This window comes from Epinephelus lanceolatus, chromosome 2 (genome assembly GCF_041903045.1).
Source record: "Epinephelus lanceolatus isolate andai-2023 chromosome 2, ASM4190304v1, whole genome shotgun sequence".
NCBI lineage: Eukaryota > Metazoa > Chordata > Actinopteri > Perciformes > Serranidae > Epinephelus > Epinephelus lanceolatus.
Window position 1 is genome coordinate 16,217,255 of NC_135735.1, and position 24,096 is coordinate 16,241,350.

At 39.6% G+C, this 24,096-nt stretch overlaps 1 protein-coding gene across 1 annotated transcript in view; it reads left to right on the forward strand.

The window, feature by feature from the left end:
• Positions 1-2,164: 2,164 nt before the first annotated feature.
• Positions 2,165-24,096, forward strand: part of tmem255b (transmembrane protein 255B) — a 28,858-nt gene continuing 6,926 nt past the window's right edge. Inside the window, exons 1-7 of the mRNA XM_033625245.2 lie at positions 2,165-2,472; positions 4,096-4,238; positions 4,376-4,438; positions 15,737-15,826; positions 18,538-18,618; positions 19,157-19,242; positions 23,382-23,541. Of these exons, the coding sequence (XP_033481136.1) occupies positions 2,406-2,472; positions 4,096-4,238; positions 4,376-4,438; positions 15,737-15,826; positions 18,538-18,618; positions 19,157-19,242; positions 23,382-23,541 (690 nt within the window). The 5' untranslated portion in view covers positions 2,165-2,405. The remainder of the gene's footprint in view (positions 2,473-4,095; positions 4,239-4,375; positions 4,439-15,736; positions 15,827-18,537; positions 18,619-19,156; positions 19,243-23,381; positions 23,542-24,096) is intronic.

Consider the following 24,096-nt stretch of genomic DNA (forward strand, 5'->3'; position numbering starts at 1 on the left):
CCCCGTGTCAGCGTGTGTTTTCCTCTGGGTGCTCTGGCTTCTTCCTGCAGTCCAAAGATATGTGATCAAGATTGTGTGTCTCTATGTGTCAGCCCTGTGATAGTCTGGTGATCTGTCCAGGGTGTACTCCGCCTCTCGCCCAATGACAGCTGGGTAGGTTCCAGCTGTTTCACCTGTGTCTTGTTCCACTCACCTGTGTGGAGCTAATAATCAACCCTTGTGTATTTAAAGACCAGTGCTTCCCCCATTCAGTTGCCAAATTGTCGTTGTTGTCCTACTGTCCTCATGCTTTCCAGCCTTTTCTTTGTGTTTGATTCCTTGCTTTTTGACTCTGCTTAGCTTTATAGACTTTGCTTTTTGTGTGTTTTCCCTGAATGGATTTTTCTGCCCTCTCTGACTGCCTTCACTTGTTTGACCCCTGACCTCCTAGATAAAGATTTAGATTTGATAAACTGTTCTTGGTGTTTTTGTGTGTTCCTCTGCAACTGAGTCAGGTTTTGTACCAGATCGTTACAACTATAAACTCATTGTTAACTCAGCTGTTAGTAATTTGTCTTTATCATTAAAACAACAGCTGTCCCTCAGGGTCACTGTCATTTCCACCACAATGTAGGCTACAACATGAATTTAAAATGTTTTATTGTTTGTTATTGTTTTGTTTTTTCTTGCTGCCAGTGTTATATTACTAAAATATTGTATCAGTAGCCTGAATTTTTCTAAACATATGTCAGATTTTCTAAAAAGTTTCCAGACCAAATGGACCATAGTTGAAGAATTGTGGAAGCGTATTGCATTCAAAATCTGTTTTGAGTAATTTTTTCAGTTTTCGGTGTAATTTTTTCTGTTTTTCGAGGTTTTTTTGTTTTGTTTTGTTTTTTGGGGTAATTTTTTTCTGTTTTTCTGAGTGTTTTTGAGTTAAGAGAGCAATAGAACAACAGATGCTTTCATTCCTTTCTTGAGAGCTTGATATAATGGAAGCAGACATGACCCGCTTGTTTAGTTTAATCCAGTTTTACTTTGTTTTGGGTTTGAGACACTAGGAGATACTCTTGTCTTTAAGTCATATAGATGGTGTTATCATCAGTTTGTCGACTTTACCCAGGCACCGGTCACTTGCAGGTGTCAGGTGGGAGCGTTTCCTCGTTCAGGAAAAAAAAATTACCACGAAAAACAGAAAAAATGACCACAAAAAAAAACAGGAAAAAAATACCCTGAAAAACAGAAAAAAATTACCACGAAAAACAGGGAAAAAAATTACACCAAAAAACAGAAAAAAATAAATGACTCAGAAAACAGAAAAAAATTACACCAAAAAACAGGGAAAAAAATTACTCAGAAAAACAGAAAAAATTACACCAAAAAAACTGAAAAAAAAATTACTCAGAAAAACAGAAAAAATTACACCAAAAAAACAGAAAAAAATTACTCAGAAAACAGAAAAAAATTACACCAAAAAACTGAAAAAAAAAAAAACTCAGAAAAACAGAAAAAATTACACCAAAAAACAGGAAAAAAAATTACTCAGGGAAAAAAAAAACAGAAAAAATTACACCAAAAAAACTGAAAAAAAAATTACTCAGAAAACAGAAAAAATACACCAAAAAACTGAAAAAAATGATTCAGAAAAACAGAAAAAAATACACCAAAAAACTGAAATAAATAAATAAATAAATAAATTACTCAGGAATAACAGAAAAAAAATTACTTCTTTTATTTGTCAAGTGAATGCAATACGCTTCCGTAAAGAATGGCCCTAATTAATTTATATTTAAAAAACACTGAATAAAAGGACAAGCTGAGGATCCTGTTTAGCTTGTGTTTCCAGTATTGGCCGATAGAGGGCGCTTTAAACTCACATTACAGTTTGTCCTACACCTCAGCGCTGCAGCATCATGACCACTCACTTTACAGACATTAAAACACACACAGCAAAAATTAATCACTTTATTCACCTTTTCATCATATAGTATAGAGTTTAGCCACATATTTTAAGTATTTCCAGCATGAACAGCATGAATCTCGTGTTAAATCTTTATGAAACTTATATAAGACAGATAATTGAATAATTTATCAGTGAGGCAAATACTGGCAGCTGATTGGTCCCTCTCTGTCTCTCTCTCTCTCTCTCTCGGGTTTCAAGAAAAGTTGAACTGGCCGCAGCTCAGAGTCACCTGTTCAATTTATTTTTCAAATCGCACCTTTATTTACCTTAAACATGTTTTAATTTCCAGAAAAAGACGCATCTTACTCGCAGCTTGTTGCCTGTGGAGGACTGAGGGCGGTTTGAATCAACAGGGACAAAGAACAGCTCGACCAGAGCACTACAAGCGTCGCTTCAGCTGCCTTATCTCGATTTTTTGAAGAAGAAAATCATTTTTTAACTTATTTGCCCGGACTGAGTGAAGATGCAGCAGCCTGACAGCCAGCAGACAACAGCTCAGACAGCTCAGACAGAAACACTGGATCCAGCAGGTACAGTGAAGTTTCATCCTGAGGTCTCCTAACCTGAGTCTGCATGGAGCTGCAACTTACAGCAGCATCTGCACTGTCATTAATAATTATCGTTATTTATTTTTCCTTTTTTTTCCTCTAGTGTGTGCATGTGAGAGCATAAAGTTATTCTCAGCAAGGACACAATATATTCCTCAGGTTTCTTCTTTTAGATGAGAAATAAATACTTAAAGTGCTTCTCCCACAGTCTCATCTGCAGAGGTAGAGTTACATTTACTCAAGTACTGTGCTTAGATATATCCCTAAACTGGGTGTACTCGTTAGTATACTGGTTAGCACTGGTTATATACTGGTAAACTGGTAGAACTGAATTCTGTATTGTTCTATAAAAAACATGTACTTTGAATATTCATCTGAGTCACAGACAGTCAAAGGTTGAATGTAACTTAACTCCAGTGCTGTAGTTAAATACAATTTTAAAAGAAATACATTTATTTGACACTTATAGTTACTAGTTGGGTAACTTCTTACATATACATAGGATCAATATCATGATACTAATCTACAGCAGTACATAAAATATCCAACATTTTTGCTCCACATTGACGAACTACAACATGAACATGCTCTTAAATGTGTTAGTGATGAAAGCAACAAGGTGATAAGGAGCCATTGTGAATAGTAAGCACTTTAACTTTTGATATTTTAAGTTAATTTGGCTGATAGTACCACTGTAAATCCAGGACTTTTAATTATAGTGGAGCACTTTTTGAGCATGGTATTTTGGCTTAAGGCCCTACTTCTTTCACCACTGGTTACTTTACTGATCAGGATTTTTCGAATCTATACCACTTAACCACAAAGTTCTTGCACACTATAAAGCCTTACTAATACCGCCACTAAAAACAAAACTATGGCCGTGAAAAGATCAAAACTCCTGCAAACTGTTGATGACAAAATCTAGAGGAGGCATATGCAATGTGATGTCTTGTTATGAAGTAAATCAAACCACTCAGCAGTGTATAGAACAGGTAGAAAGAGCTCCACCACAGCCAGCTATGAACACTTATTTTTGATCGATTGAATACATTTTGTTGATGATTACCTGAATAAGAATTTAAATGTAGGACTTATTTTTGACCAAATACCTCTGTGCTTTTGGAACATTCATAAAATATTTACTCAGAGAGATTCTTGAGAAATAATCATTAGTAATGTGGATATAATGACTAAATGAGTGGAGGCAAATAATGTGTGGTTAATTGAGAAGATGACCTCACTTGCCTTTATGCAGTCTTTAAAACCAAGAAAACACACACTTGTGATACTACAATATCTCTAACCTAAGACTATATCTCGTCTCAAATTAACAAATCGATATAGCATCAATATATTTCCTTTATTTATTGCACTACTTGCATTTGAAAATGTTTACATTGTTGCACTGGTACTTTTACTGAAGTAAATCTGCAAATTTCTTCACCACGAAAACATTTAAAGGGAAATTAAACAGGATATGCGCATGCTGTCTTGAGCAAAATGGAGGTTAGAGTTTTGGATTTAATGGTCAGAGTTAGAGACATGTAATTCAGAGGTTTCAGGATGTAATAAGTCTAAAGACGTCCTCCTGTCATCTCTCCTCAGCTCACTACCTGCGTCGCAGGAAGACGGCTCTGTTGGTGACCGTGTCTCTGCTGGCTCTGGCTCTGCTGGTGCTTGCTGTGGGTCTGGTCTCTGCCACTCGCACCGACAACGTGCCTGTTGCTGGATATTATGCCGGCATCACTGTGAGTGACTGTCACCTCACCACTGACCTTCACAACCTTTACATCTCTATGTCCTGATACTCTGAACATGCACTAATATCATTAACCCTTCACACACTGTACGATTGTGACATGGTGTTGTTGTCTTGTACCTCCAGCTGAGTTTTGGAGCGTTCCTGGGTATTGTTGGCATCCACCTGGTGGAAAATCGCCGTCCCATGGTGAGTCTGTTCCTCTGACACTCATGTCATCGTAGCAACCCATTTAAAATCACATGATGATGGTGGTTTTATTTATTCCATCCCATTTGACACCTATGTCGTCTCATTTAGACCTCTTAACGTGACCCACCATAGACACATTTTGGTCTTTTTTAGGGAGGACAGGGGATCTTTGTGGGGAGATAGGAGGTCAACAGTGTATACCACATAAAGATGGTATATATCACCTGAAAGATGGGAGCCTGAAGATTAATTTGAGATTTATCTCAGCACTGTGTGTCAAGTTTTTCTAGTCATAGATACTGTATGTATTAAACATTGTGTTTTGGTTAGGCGCCTACTCAAACTTTTAAACTTTCGAGTATAAACGGGCTTAAAACATTATGATTTAAGTTTTTTGGGTTGATACCATTTCTTACACAGACTTTTTACTAAATTTAAGCATTTTTTTAACAATTGAGAATTGATAAAAATGGTCAAACATTCCTCCAAAATACCATATTAAGACACCAAAGACCTTGAGGAACACCACAGAAAATGCTGTGACTTGGTATCCAAAACTTCAGAATGTGGAGATTTCTCTAAAAGCTGCATTTTTCAGCAATTGGATGGCGAGCACTTCCATTCTGAAACCTGCCGAGAAACCACCTTATTGTCAATATACATATGAAAGGCACACATTCTCTGAACGCCTGTGGTCTCTTGTTCGGCATTGTAAAGTTTCATGGGCCTGTGATTATCCTGGAGGTCACAATAGGTCATTTTATACATTGACACCTGTTTCACTACAATGATATAGCTACCATGGGGGCTAACATCATTTAACATGAATAAATCTGGGCTCATTAAATCCACAATAGTCTCAGCTTTCCATTCATACTCAATCACTGCAATTCCAAGATTGTTCAGGGACCCCAGTATGCAGAAACATTCAAATACACAAGACAGAAATAACACATCTGTACTGCATGCAAAAAGCGGCATGGTTTTTGCCACAGCGCTCGTAGGTACCCATTGAACCCATTTTCATTCAGATACATTGAGCTGAGAGGTCGAGGGACCCCTTTGAAAATGGCGTTGACAGTTTTTCCCTCAAAAGATTTGACCTCTTGAAATACAGTAATGTCAGCCAAGATAGCCAATTAGGGTTAACTATATACAATGCGTACCTCAAACTTCAAAACAATTGTTGCATGCATGGTTGGTATTTTATAGGTTAATTTATATAATCTTACTGGTGAACAAAGACGAGCATTTAGCAGCTGAACAGGAAGTGGCAGACACCAAAACAGTGCTAGACGGAGAATATTGGACTTACACTTCTAAATGAATGGCAGTGTTGCGCCTTATCAACTTTTAAAAGCTGACAGTATCCTCAGTGTTGTGTTTACAACTTGTTCTGCTGCACCCAAGTGGCCAAAAAGGGATTTTGCAAATGTTCAATGGGATTGGAAAAATGCATTCAACGTGATTGTCAACCCTTTTTTGTTCACGACGACAGCTCCAATTGTTTCATTCACTCCCTGTTTGTTCTCTGTCAGGGTTACTTCTGTTCAGGCTTCACAGTATTCATCTTCTAAAAATGAGGCATTGTTCCTGGAATACAGGATGTATATATATATATATATATATATATAGGCTTCACCATAAATGAGAGGATCATGTTACAGACTTTGCAAATTCACTAAACTGTTTTAGGGGAAATTGCTCTATTATAAGCAAGAAGCAAATCTGATTACTGGTTGGCTGAGTAATGTGTTCTTGGTCCTTGTGCCCGGGACAGTGTGTGTGACTGGATTTGTGGTCGGGGGGAAGTGAACGTGATTGGCTCTGGATTTGTGTGACGAGAGGGGAAATCGCATTAGTATTGGTCAGATGCTGACAGGGCTCGTTTGTTTCAGACAGGGACACAGGTATAGTATCATCAAAGTGCCTCAGAGTAGAGACTCACAGGCAGACTGAAGACCTGCTTGAAAAGCTTATGGTGAAAGTTAAAAAAAAATTGATTAGAAACCTCAGTTTGAGAACTTCAGACTCCTCCAAAAAACTAAACAGAATAATGGGAACAAAATCATGAACTGATTTCCAACCGTCGTCATTACTGGCAGCAGTCAGGAGGCCGACAGATACAGATGCCAGCAGCAACCAGAAGCTGAAACTGTTCCCCTGTGTATCACATTCTCAGGACATGAGACCCGGCATGAGACAAACCGAGTCCCTGCAAGGACTGAAGAGGACACCAGTGACACAGAAACTTTAGCAGATTAGGATCCTTGTTTTTCACCTCTGAATTGGTCCAAATTATTTATGTTGCACACGTCTAATTTTACATAAAAGTTAAAGTGTCCATCCCGTTGAGAGTGCAGTATTATCGTGGAAGTTTCTTGATGAGTCATGTCTCATTTATTTCTCTCAGTTTATTGCCAGATAAGTCCTGCAGGAGTATTTAATCTGTTATTTCACATAAAGACTTAAGTCAAGTGTCTGGTAATATTCATCATATACTCTACATTACCTAAGAGCCCGTTCTCACTCCGAAGTTGTTGAAATCTGGTGCTTGGGCAGTGACTTGTGGCGTCAGAAACCAATGAAAAAAGGCGTCCTTTAATGTCGGCATGATACGCAGCCAGTTGCTGTTACACTTTAACAGCGCCCAGCAGCATCAGGGAAAACGCGGTGGGACAAGGACAAAAGTTATTGTTGGGTCCAACAAACACTGACTTCCACCCGAGAGAGTGGTGTTTGCATCCCGATTCTAAAGCCAAACCCTGTTCCTTTTTCCTAACCCTAACCACATATTTTTGTCGCCTAAACCCAACCATGTGTGTTTGTTGTTGAAGGAAAAAAAACATCAACTCGCGGTGTTGTACTGATGTAGTGCGTTTATTTTGAAAGAGACTGTATGTTAATGTTAGATTTCCTGTGAAAACGGAAGTGTAGTTTGAAAGAAGACAATGCATGTAACAGGCAGAACTTGACACGGCGTCCCACAACGCCAACAAACAATGCACCAAGGATATTTTTCACGTTGTGTGTGGATGTGGAAAGTCCATGACCAAATGTCAATATGTGACGAGGTGAGTGAAAATGTGTTGTACCTAAAATATTGGTTAAAAAACAAGGACAGAGAGAAACTAAAGAGATACTAAGTTAAAATTCCAGGGCATAACAAGGATTTTAAAAATGTAAAAAAATATAAAAATATACCCTCTCTCCCTGAGAAAAAGATTAGATACCAGAAAAAGTCCCTAATTTTATTTTGTTTTTTTTTTAAAATTGCCTTTTTTATATTAAATTTATTCAGTTACCTTGAATTATATTTTCAGGACATTTATGTAAACTTAATGTTGTTTCCAAATGACTAGGAATAACATTTTGGGCGGGAAACCAAATTATTCTCTGTTTTTTTTTAAATAAAATCAGTCAAAGTACATCAAGAAGAGAGAATAATTCATTTAAACTGTAAAGTGCTAAAACCTTAAAATTTACAGTCACTGATGACAATGACCTCAGGGCAATGATACTCAACTTAAGGCCCATGAGCAAAATCTGGCTCGTGACAGGGTGCCAAGTGGCAATCAATCAAAATAGAGCTTTGGCTGAGATAGTATCAAAATGGGGGGCGGGCTCAGGCTATGCCCCGAATGTCCTTAAATCCTAGAAACACCCCTGCGTACACCTGACTTGTGCTGCAACTGGATTTGCCTCTTGGGAAAGATGAGTGAGGACGGCAAACGCTGAAAGGTTGAAAACATGCAGTTCATTAATTATATATGCTAATATATGCTAAACATTATTAATGTTTGTTTATTAAGTGGCTTCTGGTTTCCTGACATTTTCCAAAAGTGGCCCCTGGGCAAAGCAAGTTGAGTGTCCCCGTCTTGGGGCACTTCTTTATGTGTTACATTAAAAAAACAGAAAGATAAAAGGCATCAGAAATTCATTTAATAAATGACTCTACAGACATTTAGAGACACTTTACAGGCGTACTCAGAGAAATAGTGTCTTGGTGTGATAGAGATGTAAACCTGTCACTGTGACTGTGATACAGTGTGTGTTGTGAATTTTTCATGTGGCGTGCAGGGTGTCGTTGTCTTACCTTACACTGAAGTCTACCGTATCTAATCCAGTCTGTACCATAGACTCTGCATAACATAAAGAATATACAGTGTCCGTACACACTTAGAGCTGTTCACACATGTGGAGAGGTGCAGCTGACTAATAGTAGAATAAATCATAATTTAACAAAGATAAATGTTTAATAAAAATGTTTATGTTAAAGCATATTTTCTGTAGGCTCTCACTCCTTTTGAGTCATTGCTGTTGTGTTATTTCTCATGTTGTGTTTGTGGCTGTAAATGTGTGAGGGAAACTTTCTATCTTGCTGGCAAAGACATTTACAGCCTGCTGTATCCGTCTGCCTCTCCTGGCATCACTCCCATCTGTGCTTTAAACTTTAATGGCGAGTTTGCTGCCACACCAGCGCCGGTCTATGGTGTCTGTTATGAGGCACATGTGGCACGATGCTGCTCTCACACAGGTGTCTTCTTCCCATCCTGTGTCCGAGGCTCAGGGCGGTAACACGAGAGCTGGCTGGCAGAGCGAAGTCGCTCATTAAAGAACAACTAACCAACATGCTGACAATACAACACAGACATCTGAGAGCTCCGAAGCTTCCCGTGTTCTTGCTGCAGCTTTGCTCGTCTGACGTCACGAGGCAGCAGATGGAGGACGATGTTGTTTGAACTGTTAACAGTCAGAGAAGTGGCGAGTTTAAATACCGCTGCCAAAAAGAGATGTTCCCAACTTTGATTACAGAAATTAACAACTTCAACATGCAGCAAAGGGCCACTGGTTGGAATCCAACCCGTGGCTGCTGTGGCCAGGGCGCATGATTGGCTGCTGCGGCCAGGACACAGTTGTGCGTGCACTCTACTAGGTGAGCCATGGAGCACCCTGGTTTGGGCATCTCTATATGAGAAACTGGGAGGCAATCTGATGTTTGCTCATTTGGATCACGTCTAGTGTCACCTCTTTGTTATAGGCGTCCTAACCTTCTGCGTGTGTCAGCAAACAGGCAAAGTGACGTGTAGCTTGCTTGAAAACGCTCGCCCTGGCTGTCTTTTATGAAGCGTTTCGCGCCTTCTTTTGTCAGAGCAAGATGATCATTCAGGGCTCGATAGGCTCTCTGAATGTTTTTGTGACTCAGGGTATATCTGGACGATTATTCACGCTCTATCCATCAGAGTTCGCTCACTCACTGTGGGGAGGAAGAAGGGTCACACATGAGACAAATTAACGCCTGCAGATATTCACCGCCTGTTCACTTCTTTTCAGTGGAAGTAAAGGGACAAATAAAACTTTGCCTTTCTGTACCGAAGCAAATTCACATCTTTGCATCGTGTGGGGTCTAACTTTGGTGAACTTTAACTGGCAAAGTCCCAGCCTCAGCTAATCCCAAAGATGTATGTGAGGAGGAGACATTGATTGTTGCCTTGTTTAACCAGCCGATATCATATGAAAAATACAAACTGTCCTAAATGATAGATGCTTCTTGGCTGGCAGTGAGTCGTGAGACAGGCATGAACGAAAGCTAACATTAGCTCGCATGCTAGCTTTCTGTGTGTGTCTCATCCAGCTCTGCCCACATTCAGCACGAATATCACCTCGGCAGGCGATGGTCACTTCACTCATGTGTGACCATGCACTAGGAGTTTAGTTTGTGAATTCACTTAACCTTAAAAACTGTGACATCAACAGCTTAGCTGACAGGCAGAAATTTCTCTTCGCTTAATAGGAAGCTTTATCTCTAGATTTTTAAAGTGTTATAAGACATGTGCTCCAATCACAAATGTTCCCGAGAGACCAGCCCTCATTATGAATCTGAGAGAGGTCAAACACACATTTGTGCTCCACTGACATTTCTTGAATAAAGCTTTTTAAAACCCTAATAACCGTATATTACCACATTTACTGTTATCTTGTCCTTCAAAACGTTTAAAAGGCTCATGGAGCATGAAATCTGTCTGTAAACTGCCCTCCTATCTGCCCTCACCCTGCTGCTCCTAAAGCAGGCTTCACTGCCCCGATACACTGTGAGATTTCTTTATGGCTAAATGCTTCATGTAGCTCGTGTTCTTCGCTCTGTAGTTAGTGCCTGTATCTCACACACCGCCGTCCTTTTGGTCACCTTGCAGCTCAGAGAGCGGAACGGTGAACCTTTAAAAGGGCCGTATTTTACCCAACATGGTTCTTATTACCAGGGTGTCCAGCTGTGGTCGTGATTGGTCACTGGACCACTGAGCAGGGGGATAAAGACCTTGAAGAGGTCAGCGACTTTAGTTACATAACCTGATAGCTATCTTTACTGAAGCTATAAAATCCCTCCTTGTGTTTTTACCTCTTTATCGTTGGTGTATCTTCTTCTGTAAAACTTTTATCATGTGTGTCTTTGTCTTTCATTGGTATTTCTTTGTTTTTAAGTAATTAAAGCAGCTACAATTAATATTCTTTATAATAATGTATCAAATGCCTCGTACTAATGAACCTGCAGAGGATAATACCTTAATTAGAAGCTCTCCTCGACTTTACAGAGGTTTATAACAGGTCTCAGCTCATTGTTTAGCATTTTGTTTCACTCTCTCAAGTGTGGATAGACAGGGAGAAACACACACAAGCCTAAGACGTGGTAAGATACGATATTCCTCACTATATGAAGTGACTGATAACAAGATATGTATAATGGATTGTAAAGAAATTCGTCAGGATTTTATTTTGTAGACAATTGATCTGGATTTATAGCTTGATGGGATGACAGCACAATGATGTGTGTGGTATCATTGGAAAGCTCTGGTCCTGTGCTTTCATGTGATATGCATGGCATTTCTGTGCGAGCCTGCATTCGCGAGTAATCCATCCAAGAGTAATGTGTGTGCAAAGCTGTATGAAAGCTCTGTTATACATCATTTTAGTGTAACTTTATCATTTTTTTCGCTGTGAAAACATTCGGAAAGCTACGATTCCGCTGTTTCACGTGATATGCGTGGTTCCTCGCTATGACGCACGATCGCGGAGAAAAACCATAGAGAAGAACAGGTGTGAATTTGGACGCACTATGCGTCGTTCTGGACGGACTCCTTGGCCTGCTGCTGCTGCATTTTCCCAAAAAAACGGGACAAATTGTGTCCCGGGAGAGATTTTTTTTTTCCCGGGACAGCTGATGAAAAAAGAGAACAATTCTGGGAAAAACGGGACGGGTGGCAACTCTAGCCAAACCATGTAACTACAGTCTCAAAGTCCGTTAGGTGATGCCATTTGGCCTGAAAAGATTTTTTCCCATAGACTTACATCGTGAAAGAGACATCTGTAAATCAGAGGATACATTTTTTAGGATATCAAAACCCCATTCGGTCCATTCAGTCCGATAACGTTGCTAAAGTCTAGAAGAGCCACACAATTTCAACCCCACTCAAGTTAGCAAAGCGCTAAACCGGAAGTTAGCCGCTTGGCCTGCAAATTTCTTTAGTGCGCTTGCTCTGTGAGCCCAATGATTTTGAAGATCAGGGTAATTTTATACCTGGGACACTGAACATCTTTGGCTTAGGATGCCACAGAGCAACTTTAATTGGTAGTGACCAAACACAGAGGTAAAAGGAGAGCGAATACTGGACTTACATTCATCACGTGGACAAACTTTAAATTAATGCTAATGTTGCTCTGTAGCTGCTGGATGTGTAAATAAGGAACTATTTATTAACTTGAAATGTGATTATATGTCAGTGTTGTGTAAAAAACTTGTTTCAGTGAACTTTAAAGGCTAGCATCACGCGCTCCATCTGTCTCCCCCTAATGTCGTAGGTGGGGAAGCTACTTTGGTTAGCGCTGCTTTGTGGTGGCCATACATCAGTATTTTCTTTCACAGGCATAGTTTTTCTACTACTTCCAATAACCCTGTTTTCCATCATGTCTGAAAACATACACTTTGCTGTTTTCTGAAGTGTTCTCAGGGTTAATTTGCCAAATCGTTGGGAGCACAAAAACTAAGCTGCCACCTTGACCATGACCAGAGGCCAATCCAAGTACTTCATTCAAAATCCGATATCAGCGAAGTAGCAGATTACTGTTTTAGCTGGTCTTTTACAATGGGTTGTATTGGAAAAATTGAAATAGTAACTTGGGAATATAGCTGGCACATGAACGTAGCAGAATGAAAAAGTACAATATTCAAGAAATGTACTGGATTTAAAGTATAAAGTAGCATAAAATTGCTATAATCAAGTGAAGTACAAGTACCTCACAGCTGTGCTACAGTACAGTACTTGGTACTTTCCACCACTGCGGTCTTTTTAATATTTCCTCACTGACTCCACTCCTGAGAGCAGAAAACCATCCACAGCCTTTAATCTTTCTCAGTATTTGATTTTTCTCTCTGTTCAGCTGTATCAGGGGAGATTTGGGGGTTTGGGCGACAGAGTGTGTGTTGAGGTGTTTTATGTGCTGGCAGCTGGTGCTAAGGTAATGTGAAGTAATGCAGTTGTCAGGCTCTATTGTCTCTGCTGCTGGCCTCATCTCCCACTTACAGCCCATAAAAGCAGAGTCATTTAAACCGCTAATGAAGTGGAGAGTCTGGGCCAGTGGCAGATAAAACCCACCCAGAAAAAGCTTATTTTCTCAGCACCGCTCTCATTTCACTTTATTCAGGGAAATTCAGTTTAAAATTCCCTTAATATCCATTTCACCACGCTTTGTGTTAGTCTACGGCAAGACATTTCATATGTGACACCTGGCCACTAACTTAACAAAGATTAGCCTGAATAAAACTGACATGTCAAATAAATGTCATCATATTTGGACAATTACACCACTACGTTGGGTTGCTATGTTTATTTCTGATCAGGCAAAACCTGTGGAATTAAAAACCAAATTAAAAAATACTGAAAGGCCCTTTGTAGCACTGGTTCACCAACATGATTAGACCTCTTCTCAGGGCTGTGAAGGCATGTGCAGACTGAGTTTGACAATATTTCCCTCATGTTTTTAGCTCTATCACTGGGTGACATCAGAAACCAAAGAATGAATTACCCAGTGGGAAAAGCGGGCAACTGCCCAGAGGTCTCAGATCCTCAGAAACTACAGGGTCAGATTGGTATCATAATGAAATAATGCACACAGAAGGATTAACAACTGTATTTTGAGTTTTATATATATAAATGACTTTTTGAGACTCCCCTGACATCGCTGGGTTTGTTAACGCATTCTTTTCAACAGAGAATTATCTGCAGCCAATTAGATGTCTCCTTGCATCTCAGACTGCGCCCCCACCTGGGGATGATTAGCGTTACATCTGCACAGGTACCCTGAGGTCACAGAAGCTATTTTATCCTGTCAGCAGACAGCATGGAGCCACAGATCTCTTCTTTTACTCTCCATCACTTTTCAGGGAAGTAGAGAAAATTGTAAACTGGGCTTTTTATGCCACCGCACCAGTGATAGCCGTAGTCAGAGGCATTATGTTTTTGGGTTGTCCATCCATCCATATGTACGCTGTGTTCTTGTGAACCTGATACCTCAAGAACGCATTGAGGGAATTTATTCAAATTTGAAAAGATGAACTGATTAGATTTTGGGTGTAAAAAGTCAAAGGTCAAGGTCACTGTGACCTCATCTGCTTCATTCTTGTGAATGTGATTTTCTTTTTGTGGAACATTGTGTGAGTGAATTTCTTGAAATTTGGCATGTACTTTGACTCAACAGTGAACTGAATGCTTGTATTTAGTGGTTAAAGGTCACTGCGACCTTACAAAACACATTTTGGGCCATAACTTAAGAATTCATACGCTAATTATGACAAAATTTCATAAAAATGTCTAACAGTCTAAAATTATGAAGTGATGACATTTCATATCCAGAAGGTCAAAGGTCAACTTCAGTGTGATATCATAATGTTCTGCCAAAACACTTTTCTGGCCATTACTCAGCGTCATATCTCACTTTTCGTTGGATACTGAAGTGGTGATAGCTACTGATCTTTGGTGTCCACCTTGAAGCTGCACTGACTGTATAGATCTTCTGTCCTGACGAGGTTGAAAATGTCTTTCAAGCATCCACACTTTAGAATTTGTAGTGTCCTTGCAGCAACATCTGCATTTGAAGCGTGGTCAAGTGTCATGGCTACAAATGAGTCTACAGAGATATGGAGGTTTGTGGAGGTATACAACTGTTAAGTGGTAACTCTTCTCAATTTTTGGGACATCCTGCTGTATCCCACCCATCATTTTAGACCAATTTTTTCCTTTAAAAAAAAAGCATGTGTTTAATCTCCTGCTTCAGCACAGCAGGTTCGGTCCTGGAGGAGCGATCGAACAGACAGTAAATGATGCTCAGTGATAAAGTTCATGATCAGACATCTGCGATCAGCCAGCTGCGTCTGATCGGCTGTGTGTGTGTGTGTGTGTGTGTGTGTGTGTGTGTAATATCAGAGAAGTGCTTTGTCTTACAGTAAAAGCTTTATGGAAGAACACGTGTGAGTCACTGATTTAAGGTTATTAATCAGTGATCAGATTTTGGGATGATTGTACAGAACTGTGTGAATGTGTGAGATAAGCAACAATAAGAGTGTGTGTGTTTGGGCGTGTGTGTGTGTGTGTGTATCAGAGTGGGAGAATTAGATTGACCTTGCTGGTACAAAAGGCCGTCCCTCTGTCCTGTACGTCGCCTCTGTGCCCATAAATTACCCACAAAGCACCTCTGTGTTGGCAGAGCAAGAAGTCGTACATTTCCTTTATCGTCCTGCAGCCCAGACGCTGCAGACGACCAATCAGGACACACCCATGCAGAAAGCTTAGAGTGTGTGTGTCTGTGTGTTCTGGCGTATAAATTATTAATAAGAATCAATAAGAAACAAATAAAAATACGCTGGAAAATGAAATTATGATACTGTCAGTAGACATAAATGTGACAGTCATTTTTAGTGTCCTCTGTCTTTATTTATACTTCGGTCTGTAAACTGTGATGTCGTTGTTACTTGATAAAATTTGGTCATAAAAAATAGGTTTTTATAAATACATTTATGTTTTCTACAAATTTAAGATTCCTGATTATTAATTTTAAAAGTACCTTCTTCATAGTCATCATCATCATTTTTTCATCATTTTATTTTGAAATAATTTGTCAAAAGAATTTGTGCACTCAAATAAACACAAGTTGTTTGCTGCTGACTTACTCTGATGATATTCATTGGTGCTTTTTTATTTGTTCCAAAATGATTTCTCATGACCTTACCATCTTCGTCTCTTAAAGCTCGTGGCAGCGATCATATTCATCAGCATCGGAGTCATCGCGTCTTTCTTCTGTGCCATTGTGGACGGGATCATTGCCTCAGAGTTCATTGTGAGTATCGCATCTATTTACATGCCTGCAGTCAAAAGAAAGAAATACTGAACAAGCTCTGACACATAATACACACACCAAATTTAATCACACACGCTCAGGTCAACAGAGAAACGCAGGGTGAAACTGGCACAGACGCAAAGTATCAGTAGGATCAGGAACTTTGTCGATGCAATCAGACAGAACTGTCAGCACCATCACGACACCAGACAGGAAGACCAGACCAACCAATCTCACTGTCCAACCTGCAGAGAGCTGCAGAGGAAACAAAACAGGGCTGATTAAATGTGTCCAAAAATGTACCCAACTTTCTCTAAGTCACTGAGCACTATCTTTGATTCTATTTTAACTGAGAAATTTTCCAGGAAACGTAATTGCAATGGTCAGATGGATACATAAACAGTTTTATTATTAGAGAAATTAGCAGTGTTGTAGTCAAGACCACCTAAACCAAGACCAAGTCACGACCAAGACCAGAGTGTATCGAGACCAAGACAAGACCAAGACTTCAAACGGTTCAGACTGAGTCAAGACCAAGACCGCACCAGTGCGAGTCCCACACTGTGAGTGACATGCAAAAGTTTGGGCACCCATGTTTGAAATTCCTTTTCTGTGACTAGTTTAGTAAGTAGAGGATGAAATGATCTCCAAAAAGCATGCAGCTGAAGATGGATTATGCTTTTCAACATTTTTAAGCAAGTTTAGTGTATTAGTTTTATTTTTTTTATACAATTTTAGAGTGAAAAAAAATTAGCACCATGCAAAAGTTTGGGCACCCCAAGACAACTTTAAATAGGGTCTCAGACCGTAATTAGCTTGTTGGGGCTCTAGTTTGTTCACAATCATCATTAGGAAAGGCTAGGTGATGCAGTATTCTGACTCCTGAAACCTTGCCCCAACAATCAGCAGACATGGGCTCCTCTAAACAGCTGCCTAGCACTTAAAAACTAAAATAACTGATCATGCCCACAAAGCAGGAGATGACTATAAGAAGATAACAAAGTGTTTTCAGATAGCTGTTTCCTCATTTCATAATTGGCAGGTAACAGGAACTGTGGAGGTCAAGTTGAGGTCTGGAAGACCAAGAAAACCTTTCAAGAGAGCTGCTTGTAGTATTACTAGAAAGCGTAATCAAAACCCCTGTTTGATTGCAAAAGACCTGCAGGAAGATTTATCAGGCTCTGGAGTGGTGGTGCACTGTTCTACTGTGCAGTGACACCTGTACAAATATGACGTTCATGGAGGAGTCATCAGAAGAAAACCTTTTCCTGTGTCCTCACGTCAAAGTTCGCACTACAAAGTTCCTTTTTGGATACAAAGAGCAAAGGTATGTTTGGAGAAAAAAGGATGCAGAATTTCATGAAAAGAACATCTGTCAGATTGTTAAACATGGGGATGGTTCGATCATGCTTTGGGCTTGTGCTGCGGCCAGTGGCACAGGGAGCATTTCACAGGTAGAATAAAGAATTGATTCGGTTAAATTCCAGCAAATTCTCGAAGCAAACATCACAGCATCTGTAAAAAAGCTGAAGAAGAAGAGAGGATGGCTTCTACAACAGGACCATGATCCTAAACACACTTTGAAATCCACAGTGGATGACCTCAAGAGGCGCAAGTTGAAGGTTTTGTCACAGCCCCCTCAGTCCCCCGACCTAAACATCACTGAAAATCTGTGGATAGACCTCAAAGGAGCAGTGCATTCAAGATGGAACAAGAATCTCACAGAGCTAGAAGCCTTTTGCAGGAGGAATGGGTGAAAACTAAACTAAACTAAACTAAACTAAAACTAAAATAATCGTACATGTATTTGTTACTGATAAAAACAGAGTACTATAATAATATCACACTTGAAAGAGGCTTATCTGCGTAATGAGTACTTTTACTTTTAAGTCCATCTGCTGATAATACATTTGCACTTTTAAGTAACATTTTTAATTCAGGACTTTTAGTTGTAATGGCGTATTTTATTAGACCGTGGTATTACTACTTCAATTTCAGTAAAGTATCAGACTACTTCTTAATTCCTTGTTTTTGTAGGAAGAAGCCTCATTTACTCTAAAACTTTTTCATAAGTACTCAGTTTAACATGTCAGTTCATCACAGCATGAGACAATTTCAAACTCTCTACATCTGAAATAACTTCCAGACTTAATTAATATGCATGACATTTAATTTGAGCAAATACCTGAATTTGTTTTTATGGAAATTAAGAGAAGATGCAGAGAGGTCAAATAAGGTCACTGTTGCTTCTTCACTGGAAGTCTTAGATGTTCCCCTGTTTGGACATGAACAGTTTGTCACATCAGCCTTATGAATCTTAATGAGCATCTTAATGAGTGCAGATCAGAGAGTTTAAAAAGCTGGCACAGAGTCACACTGTTGATATTGATCAACAGTGCTATCAAAGCCTCTGCAGATAGATTCATTCTTCTCAGTAAAAGTCATATTTATTGCACCTTCAGGCTTCAGACAATGAAAAATGATTATATTGTCTTTCAGATTATTTAAAGCCCAGTCAGGTTTACTGTTGTGGGGTTTGTAGTCCAGTGGAGTGGACGGTTTGGAGCAGGCACGTGTTGTAAACCTTCACTGCTGCAGTGACAGAGAAACAGGTGGAGGATGGACTGACTCACTTATATGCACTGTATGACTGTGTCTTGTTTATTTAACAAATCATCTTTCTCTCTCTGTCTAATCTCTCCGAAACGCAGGACACGAGGCCTTTGCAAGAGGACATGTGTGACTTTTACACCAGTGGAGCAGGTTATGCGTACGACAGCTACTATACTGAGGTGATTCATACTGAACACACATTTAATATATCACCTGCCATTGTCTGTGCTGTATAAACACACTGAGTAATCTCTCAGGGTAGAATAACAATCTAAATACTGAGCCACGTGAATGGAAACCATTTAGCTTCCTCCTCTCACACACTGTTTTAAATTAGTATCTCAGCTCTTGTCTTTTAAATGGTGTGTATGATGCTCACAAATGCATTTTAGATTCATTTTAGGATGATATTCTGAGTTTTTGGAGCCTTTTGGTGCCTCACTGAAAAATTCTCAATGCATGTAGTGACATCTTGTGGTCAGATAATGTTACTGTACTGAAATGAAAACCATCTAGTTCACTTTGCATCAAATTATAAGCAAATAGAAGTTCTGGAAATAAAATGTTGACATAATTTCCTCATGTATTCCTTTATCCAAGCTGTTTACCTGCTTATCTGGCTGTACGATCTGTTTTCATGAGGTTAATAAAACTTTTATTACATATTATTAAAAGCTCTGAGAACTTCTTTAACTCACCAAACCTCTGACGTTACAGGTGACGTGCCGTTCGTTTGACAAGGCGTGCAAGCTGAAGCTGAGGAGCAACACCTGCTACTGCTGCTACCTGTATAACTGTGAGAGGTGAGATGCACTAGATCAGGGTGTATTTGTATCTGTGTGCATGTGTGAGTGCACCTTATTTGGGATAAAAACAGACCATGCAGCTGGATTTCCATTTTTTAACTCATTAAAAGAACACTTTGCCCACAAAATCGTCATTCGTGTATCAGTTAATTACTAAGTGTTACTCGGAATTCATGAAGAAAACTCTATGGTGAACAAAGAATCCAAAAACTGAGAAAATTCTTGATGATTTTAAGTCAAAGGGGTCCGAGTTTAACAACAGAAAAACTATATCGAAACGTCCATTTACAAACTCTCACACAACTTGTGCAGTGTAATCCATGTCTTGTTTATCCAGTCATATGCTCAGTACTCCCCAAACACATGCATTTTCAAAAAACCTCACTATTTAAAACACTTCTACATAAACTGTCTCATGCACGGACAAGGTGCGCATTTCAACTCTTTTGAATGGAACACACAAGCAGAGTTCAAATACACACGCTTGCCCAGGTGCGCCACTTCTGCTAGTCTTCCATAGCCAGACCTACCACTCTGTGCCAGTGCAAGATAGGTCTGACTGAACCAATCATGATTTTGCACTAGGAATAAGAAAAACACCCTGGGTTGTTCGTTTGTCCTCTTAATTCTTTCTTTCTTCTCTCTACGTAAATCATAATCATCTTGGGCAGCACTAAGCTGAGGATGCAGCAACAGTGCCCTTGCAAAATGTCCAGAAGGAACTTGTTTTGGTGCAGAGGCGAGCCGTGGCCTTAAAATGGTTAAATCCCTTAAAAAGAAAATGCCACGTAAAACACTGAAAGACATTTACACATGTAGGTTGGTGCTTAGAAGTTGTGGTTGTTTCATGCACAGCGCCAAAACAAAGTGTGGAGTTAGGTCTGATTATGCAGGACTTGTTCCACGTAGCGGCAAGTTTTATACCCACAATCTACATCCTGTGAGACCACACCTATATGTTAGTGTTTTCATCACTGTAGTAAAAATGTATGTGTTTGGGAAGTACTGAGCAAACGACTGGATGAATGAGACTTGGATTGCACTGCTCGAGTTGTGTGAGTGTTTATAAACAGATGTTTTGATACAGTTTTTCTGTTGTTAAATGTGGTCCCCCTTTACTCCAGTTCATCCAGATATTTCGCAGGTTTTGGATTTTTTGTTCACCACTGACTAGTGCGAGAAAAACAAGGTTTTCTTCACAAACTCTACATAAAACAGGGTGAGTGATTGATCAACCTCATAAAACAGCTTTTATGATATCCTACTAGTTAGCGCCCCATGAATGACTTTATGTACTTAACGTAATGTTACGAAGGTTAGGTTTAGGAAGAGAAACATGGTGACGATGTACTTTAAAAAACTCGAAGTTCACACGCTTCCAAACATCAGTCTCCTGGTGAAAGTCCTGTGTTTTGTAACTCATCCATCACCCCAACCTGCCCTCTTACAGGACCGCTTAATTTGAATTACTGGCTCAGGATTACGTGGGATATATACAAATTATGGTGCATTTCTTTTCATAGGAACAGTGCATGAGAGCAGCCTGAATAGATACACAAATGGTAATTTTGTGGGTGAACTACTCCTTTAACTCTGCATTTAGCCACTACATCAGTGAGTATTTTCATGATTAACTTTCTTCCCTTCAGGAAACAACTGGTCCCCAAAGTCAGCTTGCAGATGCATGACCCTAACTTGATCCAGGGTGTCCATCACAGTGAACATGTTTTTGTGTCAGTTACAATGTTATGATAGCATGATAAAACACCGCAGAGCAGTGAAACAACAGCATCCTATATTTCAGAGCTGGCAGCCAAAGACTGCATTTACAGTCTCCGCTGTTGGAAAAACTCTTGGATCATGTGATTTTGGCGCTTACATGCATTAAAGAGGTTCCTATTCTACAGCCAACTTTCAAATCCCGGATGTTGAGAGTTTTCCATGAGCTCTTGGACAAACACCAAAGAGGAAGAGGCTTTCCAAAAAGTCCCTCCCTGCTTTTCAACTGTGTTACTCCTCAGTTATTAGTGGATGAATGGCTGCCTGGAAGGTTTAATAATGCCATAAAGTGAGAACAAGTGATGGACAGTGTTTAGGGTTTTTTGTTTTCTTTACCAGCTGGAAATAAGAAGAAGCTGTGATGTGGAGGGTGGCTGCTTTACAGAAAGCCTTTTTCAGGGCAGACATTCTGCTTTGACTGTAGTTTTTCCTGCAGGTGTTATTAATAAAATGTATAAGAGCTGCACTCAGTTTAGCATTACCTGGCTCAGTGACACTGCTGACTTAATACAGTACATACACTTAATACACTTGATACACTTAAATGAAACAGCCATCAGTGCTTCTCCTGCTGTGACAAGTCAAAATGTCTGCTGTGAAGAGGGCCTCTTAAAAAACAATACTTCCCCCGCAAAATGACCATTGGTATATCAATTACTCGTCACATGTTACACTGCATTCACAAAGAAATCAGTTTTTCTTGCATGGCTTCCCAGTTAATGGAAAATACAAAAAGGCGAATATTCTACGTGAATTGAAGTCAATGGGGGCTGCGTTTTATAACAGCAAAACTATATCAAAATATCACTTTACAAACTCATGCACAACTCATTTATCTAGTCGTGTGCTCAGTGCTTCCCAGACACATGAATTTCTGCTAAAAATGTTACAATATAAAACACTTTGCACTGACAAGTAAAGCGCCCTGAGCATGCCTGAGCAGAATTCTGTATGCATCTACGTGTGTATATAATGCATATGTGAGTATGTCACATTGGCTGGTCCCCTGTTGGATAATATCAAACCTGTTGCAAGAAATCATGGAATCTGGTTTGAGAGTAATTAAAGTTTTGAGCAGCACGTCACAAAGCTCGAGCCATCACGTTTTCGTCATCTTAGAAATATTTTAAAAATACGATTCATTTTAACTTTTAAAGACACAGAGACAATGAAACGCCTTCATCTCTTCACGCCTGGATTACTGCGACAATCTCTTCTCTTGCCTGATTCAAAAATCTATAAATTAAGTCCAAAATGTACAGAATTCAGCTGCCAGATTTTTCAACCAGAACCAAGAGACATGATCACATCACTCCAGATTAAGCCTCTTTACACTGACTCCCACCATGTTTTAGAATAGATTTTAAGGTTCTACCGATCGCTTTTAAGGCTCCGTCCTCGGGGCAGAGGTCTTTTGTCTGTTCCAGAGACCTGGCTGAAAACTAAAGGGGACAGAGCATTTGCTATCAGGGCCCCGAGGCTCTGGAGCAGTCTGCCTGAGGAAATCACGTTGGCCGAGTCAGTGATCTCTTCTAAGTCCCTTCTTAAAACATGCTTTTATTGGAGAGCCTTTCCTGATTTTACTTGAGCTTTAAGTTCATTTAGACCGTCTTTTATTTCCTCCGTTTTTTAACAAAGTGTTTTTATCAGTTCTTTTAAAAGTAACTGTTTTCATGCTTTGTCTGTTTTAATTACTGACATGTAAACTGTTTCTATAAGGTCAATGAAAATGTAGTATGACATAGTTTTACCCTGTTGTCTGTCATCATGTTTTATGTTCCTTGTGTTAAAAGCCTTTCTAGGGACAGGCACTGGAAATTAGCAGTAGCTATAAATCCTGTGATACATTGCATTGGGTAATTGTCATGCAAATCTCAAAGCACACTGTACCTGTCCCTGTTAAATAAATATTAAATGAAATACACATGCTCAAGCAAACTACTCAGCTGTGCATGAGACTGTTTGTACTGCTGTGTTTTAAGTCAAGATGTTTTATCGAAAATGCATGTATCTGGGATGTACAAAGCATTCGGCCGGTAAAGATAAATCTTAGATTATCCCGCAGAAGTTGAGTGAGTTTGTTAACAGATGCTTTGCTGTTGTTAAACACAATCCCCGTTCACTTGGATTTTCTATTCACTGTGAAGGCATGTGGGAAAAACAAACTTTCCCTCACATATTCAAGGTAACACAATCAATATACAAAAGGCTGTTTTCCAGGTGAGTGTTCCTTTAATATAAACTACACATGCTGTGTGATTTATGGCAATAATAACTAAAATACAAAACCAGAGGTAGGCTGTGTCCAAGTCGTTCTCACCAGCTCACAATTGACTGTTTGCCTCTTCATCTTCCAGCCAAGAATACCACACACAGTACTACGAGTTCACCGGGGTCAACAGCTGCTGGGATGTGATCCACCTGCACCGCCTGCTGTGGGCCTCAGTGGTCCTCAACGTGTTGGCGTTGTTCCTGGGCATCATCACCGCAGCCCTGCTCGGAGCGTACAAAGATATGGTGAGCGAGAGTCTGGGGTGTATCAAGACGTTTAAATAAAGTGGTCTTTGGAATGAACAAAGAAAATCCTGAGAGAAATAAAAAGCTTGTAATATTACATTGCTGACAAGATGTTTCATTAAAAGCCAGCACTCTGATAAAGGATTTTTATTATTACACTCCAGACTTAAACTTCTTACCTTTCCGTATTTCCTGCAGGCCACACACAGTATCTGACACTCAACATCATAAAGCCCCTAACATCTGTTTCTGGTGTGTGAACCACAGGATCACAGGATGTGTACATTATTTTAATGGCAGCTCAGCAACATGTCTCAATAGAGCTTATTTCAAAGCTATAAAAGGTCATATTTATCACTGAGAGCAGACGTGTGTTGAGATCGCTCTGCCTGAATCTGATAGACGCAGTGTCTGAATAACCAAAACTCATGAGACCAAACTGTCAGCAGTGTTGTATGCATTACTATTTTGTATTTTAAATCTCTTTTTTGCTTTGTTACATTACTAAAGCTTTGTTTAAAACTTAATACTTGTTCATGTTTTTGCAGATCACCT